General features: G+C 40.3%; 1 protein-coding gene across 1 annotated transcript; it reads right to left on the bottom strand.

Moving 5' to 3' along the window:
* Positions 1-5,684: 5,684 nt before the first annotated feature.
* On the bottom strand, positions 5,685-6,917 carry LOC113692609 (uncharacterized). The gene has a single exon (XM_027211048.1). It carries the CDS (start codon positions 6,915-6,917, stop codon positions 5,685-5,687), a length of 1,233 nt encoding a protein of 410 aa, XP_027066849.1.
* Between the last annotated feature and the right edge of the window lie 646 nt (positions 6,918-7,563).

Raw genomic sequence — 7,563 nt, 5'->3', positions numbered from 1 at the left:
GAAGCAACGGGAATTTAGCTCTTGAGAGCCATTCACATCCTTATACTTTGACATGATTATTACTTATCGGGTTATTGTTTCATTTTAACAACGTTACACTCGCTAATTTTGATAATTGCTACTTGAAGTGTTATTGCTCACTTTTATGACCTCTTATGCTCGTTACTTTGCCACTTTGATACTTGCACTTTGAAGTAATTGTCAACTTGCTATTTGGAAACTCACTGAGTTTTGGTTCACTCTATTCCGTTAAATTTGTTTTCCTTATAGGGGAAACGAGCGTGGCGTGAGATTGGTACAGGCTAGCATAGTCTAGCTTTTGTAAATTTTGTGATTGTACTCGCGCTAGTACTCGACTAGGGTTGGATGTACTTGGATTTCAAATCTTTTGTTATATTTGGGATTGTATGAATGTTTGAGATAGAAATGAATATTCATGTACATTCCATGCTTGGGAGCTGTTATTTCATTTACTCTTGAGGTTATAAACTATTTTATTTGAAGTGCGTGAGTGAGTCCTGTCGAGAGTTGGGCAGGCAGTCCGCTAAACCCTGGGATACGCCCTAGGGGGAGGTGGGGTCGTCACAAACTTGATCAACCTGTTTACTATTACCCAAATAGCGTCGTGACCTTTCTGTGTACGGGGTAACCCTAATACGAAATCCATGGTAATATGTTCCCATTTTCACTCAGAGATTTCAAGAGTTTGTAGAAGACCTGAGGGTTTCTGATGTTCAGCTTTCACTTGTTGACACACTAAACACTTTTGGACAAACTGAGCAATTTCTTTCTTCATTTTATCCCACCAATATAGTCTCCTCAAATCCTGGTACATTTTACTGCTTCCGGGATGTATTGTTTACTTAGATCGATGTGCCTCCTCCGAAATGTCCCTTTTTATTATTTCATCTTGCGGTACCACTATCCGATCACGAAACTTCAAGATACCCTCGGAACTCACATTAAAGTCTGAAATTTTCCCTTTTTGCACTTTTTCTACCTATTTTTGCACAATCTGGTCATTCTTCTGTGCTTTTTTAATTCGGCCCAACAAATCAGATGTCACCGTGATATTGCCTAAAATCACTTTCTGTCGCTCCAACCGTGGATTCCATTCATTCACTTTTTTCAATAAATGTCACTCCTTGACCATTAATCCAACTACTTGAACTTTTCGACTTAAAGTATCCGCCACGACGTTGGCCTTCCCCGGGTGGTCGTTAATTGTACAGTCATAATCCTTACGAAATTCCACCCACCGTCGCTATCTCAAGTTTAGCTCCTTCTGAGAAAATAGATATTTCAACCTCTTATGGTCGGTATACACCTCAAAAGTCACCCCATATAAGTAATATCTCCACTTCTTTAGGGCAAAAACTACAGCGGCTAACTCCAAATCATGAGTCGGGTAATTTCGCTCATGGGGTTTTAATTTCCTGGAGGCATAGGCAATCACATTTCTATTTTACGTTAGAACACATTCCAATCCTTCTCTTGAGGCGTTAGTATATACAGAGAAACTGTCTTTTTCATTTGGTAAGGCTAAGACCGGCGCCGAAGTTAACCGTTTCTTTAATTTTCGGAAACTAGTTTCACACTTCGAATCCTAGACAAATTGACCATACTTTTTCGTCAAGTCGGTTAAAGGCCTTGCTAATTTTGTAACAGCCCCACTTTCCCCTAAGGCGAACCAAAGGGGTTAGCGGACTGCCTGCCCAGCTCTCGCCAGGACTACGGATCCGTTTACGTCAATCTAATACGTTTCGGAACTTACCAATGCGCGCAACCAAGTCAAAATGGCAACATAACCCAAACTAAGAAAATGAAATCCGGAGTCGGCCATAATAGTAACCGACCCGTCAGAACCCAACCGAAAGAGCACGCAAACATTCACATCTGAACTTTAGCGATTACAATCCAAAATGACATACAAAAGTTTTCAAAAGTTAATACATATACACGGTTTGCGAAATCAAAAGAGAAAACGCCCCAAAAGTACACTTAGGGTTTTACTACATGAGCTATACAAAAGATATGTTCAACTAGCTCAATTTGGCAGCCATTTGTCAAATCCAGACCAAAAGGGTTTATTTTCCTGTAAGGAAAACAAAAGAAACAGAAAGGGGTGAGCTTGCGCTCAATGAGGTACCAAACATATTGCAGAAAAATCATGGCATTTCATAGTTAACAAATCAGATACACATGCCAGATGTAATGTAAAGCAACTAATGATTCACATAGGAAGGATACAGGTGGCTCTCAGGAGCCAAATTCCAGCGCAGTACTTGATCCAAACGGGTTGACTCTCCGTCAACGTATATAGAACCAATGCGTCCGTAGACCCACTTCGCACCGAATTCCGTCCACCAAACACCCCTTTACCGGGCCCGCTCACCTCAAACGAACAAAATGGTAATACTCGAGTATACCGGAATCAAGGGTCTCAATACCCAAAGATCCCAAAATAGACTACCGTGGTTCGTTATCTAATCGTCCAAGCCCTTGCCGGCCCGACTCGAATAACTTAGCCACAGGATTGAGCTCATAGGTCACAGAAATCCGAACAGATGCAGACACAGATAACAGATTCAAATTTTGCATAGTAAATTGGCATATGAACAGACAAGAGAACGAGTGTGATAAAGTACACCCTCGTCTCAAACAAATTAAACAGATTGCAGAGCAGAAATCAAGTTAAACAGCAATGGAGGGGAGTGGTACACTCACCGGCTCAACTTCAAAAGTTTTCACTTCAGATTGGCCTTAATCGCCAAGAAACCCTAAAATAATCAAAGTAAACTAATTGAAGGTTTCATATCCAAAATCGAGTAAACGGAATGCACAAGTGAGGCTCGACTACACGTCGTACGCCTTGCCAAATAAATACTAATGCAAGGGTGGAAAACATGATTTTCTTGGAAACGAAAAGGTAACATGGAGACCTAGGCGCAAACAACCCAAAAGCCATTTGCTCAAATCACAAGTAAATCCAACTAGCCTTCAAGTAAAATTTCGGCAGCATATCCCTTGTTTTTACCTATTTTCCAGCCATCATGGCTTCATTATTTCCTCAAATCAGTCCCAACATCTCACACAAAATTCATCTCATTTCCCAAAAGCCGTTCACTAGGCTCAAAGTAGTACAAGTACAAAAGTTAGCTAGGAAATGACCGGAATAAGAGTAAGCCTTAAAACATGTAAACAAGTACAATGAGACTCGATAACTAATCATAAATCAATGCCAAATATGACCCCAATAGGGTTCCATAAGCATATACAATCATTAGAGAAAACCAGAAAATTCGGAAATGCAATTAGCTTTGGCCCTGAAAAAACAGTTTTTGACTTCTTTTTGCGGTAATGGCACCAAATGCCCTATGATTATCGGATGAAGGTGTAAGACCCACCATTTCGAAGCTAAAATACAGGGCTACAACATCACAGAAGGTCACTCAACCCAGTTTTGAGTGAAAACAGGTCAAAAATGCAAGATACTACATCAAAACGTAAAACAGATTCACCAAAACGCATTCTAGCGGAAATATCATAACTCAGGCTCTACAAGTCCAAATCCAGAAATTCCAAAACCAGTTGAAATCTAAGAAACAGGGTTAAATTTTACCAGAAGGCCTAAACAACTTATTCGGAAGCAATCCAGACCAAAACAACCAATTACAGAAGCAAATCCCAATTTCGGGTAAAACCAGAACAACAATAGTAATTTCAACCTTTCTCACTCTACGCTAATTCGATTGACCTGAAATTTTGTAGGAACCTTTAAAATGTCATTACCTACAACTTTCATGTTTTGAGCTAATGCCAATTCGTCCTCTATCTAGGACCTAAAATTTCGAACAGAATGAAGAACCAAAGAACCCTAATTTTCCAGATTTCTTCCAAAACAGAAATTGATTGCAATTACCTATCATTCACACCTACTAGAGTCATTATAGGCCATTGCCAATCATCATATAAGGCCACAACATCATGATCACATTAAACCAGAAAAATCACCATTAAATTGAAAACTTCATCAAATCATCCAAAAACAAGAAATAAACCACAAATTTCAACACTTTAGCCACCACTAGGCACAAATTAAGCATCATTAGGTGTAGGAGGAAGTTCAAGCACCACTTACCTAGTAAACAAGAGAAAAGGAGTTGTAGAACACCTTAGCTTCCTTGAACACTTCCACAAAAACACTTACTAGCACCAAAGGGAGGGATTTTATGGAGTACAAACTAGTTTATGTGATTGGTTTTGGAAGATTGAGCTAAATGGAAGCTAAAATGTTGAAGAGTTTCTTTCTTCTTTGCTCAAGAGAGAACCGGCCATGGAGGAGAAGAAAAGAGTGAATTTTAGTGATTTTTTTGGAGATATTTAACCAATTAGTCAAAAAGGTCAAAACCATGAATAGTTGTCTACAAGTCCAACCAATGGAAGAGTGACACTTGTCACTTCATTAAGTGCATTCCTATCCCTTTCTTTTCCTCTCACATCCTCTACTTATCTCTTAACACCCGATAAATCTCAACCAGTATCCGAAAATTAACCTAACTGGCCGAATTTTTTCCGAACTTATCGCACTAGTGGGTCCCACGTCCTTTATATATCCTTAATTTTTCAAAAACTCTCCAATACTAGAAAAAACATCTAAAAACTATAATTACTCATAAAATTTACCAGGAGAATTTTCCTAAGCCAGAAAATGCAAAAAAAACATGCCATTAAAGGGGATAAACCCTAGGAAAATTATTAAGAGGAATTTACGGGTTCTCACAAATTTGGAGAAATCTTTGATCATCCGACGGTAATACCCAACTAAACCTAGGAAACTACGAACCTCAGTTGGAGTTTCTGGCTATTTCCACTCAGATACGGCTTTTACTTTCACTGGATCCACAGAAATGCCATCTTAGATATCACATGCCCTAGAAACGAGATTTGCTCCAACCAAAACTCACACTTGCTAAACTTGGCATATAACTGATGCTCTCTTAAAGTCTGCAAAACTATCCTCAAATGTCGTTCGTGATCCTCTCGAGTCTTAGAATACACCAAAATATCATCTATGAACACCACGACAAATTGGTCGAAATAAGGTTTAAACACTCGATGCATCAAATCCATAAAGGCAGCCGGAGCATTTGTTAAACCAAAAGGCATCATTGTAAACTCAAAATGTCCATATCTGAAATTAAAAGCAGTTTTCGGCATATCCTCCTACTTAATTCGTAGCTGATAATAACCTTGCCTCAAGTCCAACTTAGAGAAAACTATTGCTCCTTGCAACTGGTCAAACAACTCGTCAATGTGCGGCAAAAAATATTTATTTTTCACTGTAACATCATTTAAGCCGCGATAATCTATACAGAGTTTCAAACTACCATCTTTTTTCTTAACAAATAGAATAGGTGCCCCCCAAGGTGATTCACTTACTCGAATAAACCCTCATTCTAACAAGTCCTGTAATTGCAATTTTAGTTCCTTAAGTTCGGCATGGGCCATTCAGTATGGTGTTTTTGCAATAGGAGCGGTTCTAGGCACCAACTCGATCTTAAATTCTATTTCTCTCTCTGGCGGCATCGACTTCAGCTCGTCAGGAAAAATATCGGGAAATTCATTTACTACTAACACATCCTCCAGTTTCATCTTACCTCTAGGAGTGTTAATCAAGAAAGCTAAGAAACCCTATGCCCTTTATTCAATAATTTTCTGACTCGAATTCTTGAAACAAGTGCAGACGAGGCTAATCTACCCCTCACATCCAATCTTAGGGTTGCCTCTCCGGGTTTAGAGAACTCCACCACCTTAGTCTTGCAGCTCAACTGAGCATTGTATTGAGCCAACCAATCCATTCCTATAATTACGTCGTACCCCTTGAGGTCTAAACTTATCAAATCTCCCACCAACTTCCGTTTTTCTACCCAAATCTCACAATTTTTATAAACCATATTGGTAATTAGGTTTTGATCCCCAGTAGGTGTTCTAACTTCCAAGTCATAGGGAAATTTAACAGGATTCACAGCAATACCACACATAAAGGCAGGATTTATGAAAAAATGGGTTACCCCAGGGTCAATTAAAAACTTAGTTAAGCAGTGGAATACAGGGATCGTACCTTCTACTACTTCAGAGGACTCAGGGGCTCGCTGATAGTCCAAGGCAAAAACCCTAGCAGAGGCTGTCGGTCTACTCCCATTAGCAGTTGGTTGTTTAGAGTTTGACTTCTCTGGCAGCACACCCTCATTTTCCTCACGGTTTTTAGCAGGATAAGTGGCGATCTGATGATCGAAACTTCCGCAACGGAAACATTTCCTCATTTTACGCCAACAAGCATCTTCAGTGTGGTTTGTCTTACCACAATATCCACAACTTACTCGAGTAGCGGGTGTCGGACCTCCTTGGAAAATAGTCCTCTGTTGGCCTCTCCCGTTGTGAGCCCCTCTGGATGGAGCTCCTCTCGGTGTCCCTGAGATACGAACTCCACCCGTACCTCTTCCAAACTTAGGATGCGGTACATTCTGATCAACTCGCCCGGTAGTATTACTAGATGCTCCACGTCTCTTGGCTTGAAAGGTCCGAACTTGGAATCGGGTCTGCTCCACTCGTTGACCATTTTCAAGAGCATCTTTAAATGTATCGATTTGAGCAGTAGCTAAGTCCTTTTGAATCTCCACATTCAAACCTTGTACAAACCACCTTATGCGCTTTTGCTCATTAACTACCAATTTCGGAGCAAATTTAGAGAGTCGGGTAAATTGGGTTTCATATTCCTCCACACTCAAAGTGACTTGGTACAGTTTGATATATTCATCCTCTCTTTTCTCTTGGATTAAGGGTAGGAGGAACTTCTCATTAAACTTTCTAGTGAAGTTTAACCAAGTACGTGGTGTTTGCTCCCTGATCCACATTGCCCTTACTACGTTCCACCAGGAACGGGCCGCACCTTCTAACTGAAAAATAGCAAAAGTCACTTGTCTCTCCTCGGTATAGTGTAACGCAGCAAAAATATCTTCCATTCTTTCAAACCAGTTCTCGGCAACTTCAAAATCTGGTCCTTCAAGAAACTTGGGAGGAGCGAATTTTTGGAACCATTCCAGGGCCCTATCTTCACCTACTTTAGGGTCCCTTTGCTAGTTACCAGGTGTTTGACCTTACTAGTCAACCAAAGGGGCCAATAAATCAGTCATACGATTGATAGGTGTAGCTACCTGGTCCCTTCCTTCATCTCTGGGTCCCTGGTTCTGGTTTGCTACAGATCCTTGTTCTTTCTCTTGGTCCTGGGTTTGTCCGGGTCCACGCCCATGGCCCCGTCCACGTTGTCGTTTACCTTCCGTTATCACTCACTGGGCTAGGGTTCAAATATTATAACTAATAGGTAAGCAAGTTTTGGATATACAATAAATACTTATTCACAATCGAAAGTCAAAGAAAAATGAAGTTGAAATCACGATAAGCAAGGGAAAACACAAAGCAGTTATGTATCCGCGGAATGCCTGCCCAACTCTCACCAGGACTCGATACAATTCCAATTCGCACTTAAAGGATAACAACTAA

Source organism: Coffea arabica, chromosome 1e (assembly GCF_036785885.1).
Source record: "Coffea arabica cultivar ET-39 chromosome 1e, Coffea Arabica ET-39 HiFi, whole genome shotgun sequence".
Classification (NCBI taxonomy): Eukaryota; Viridiplantae; Streptophyta; class Magnoliopsida; order Gentianales; family Rubiaceae; genus Coffea; species Coffea arabica.
Note: the sequence above shows the minus strand (reverse complement) of the source record. Positions and strands in the feature narration are given on the sequence as shown.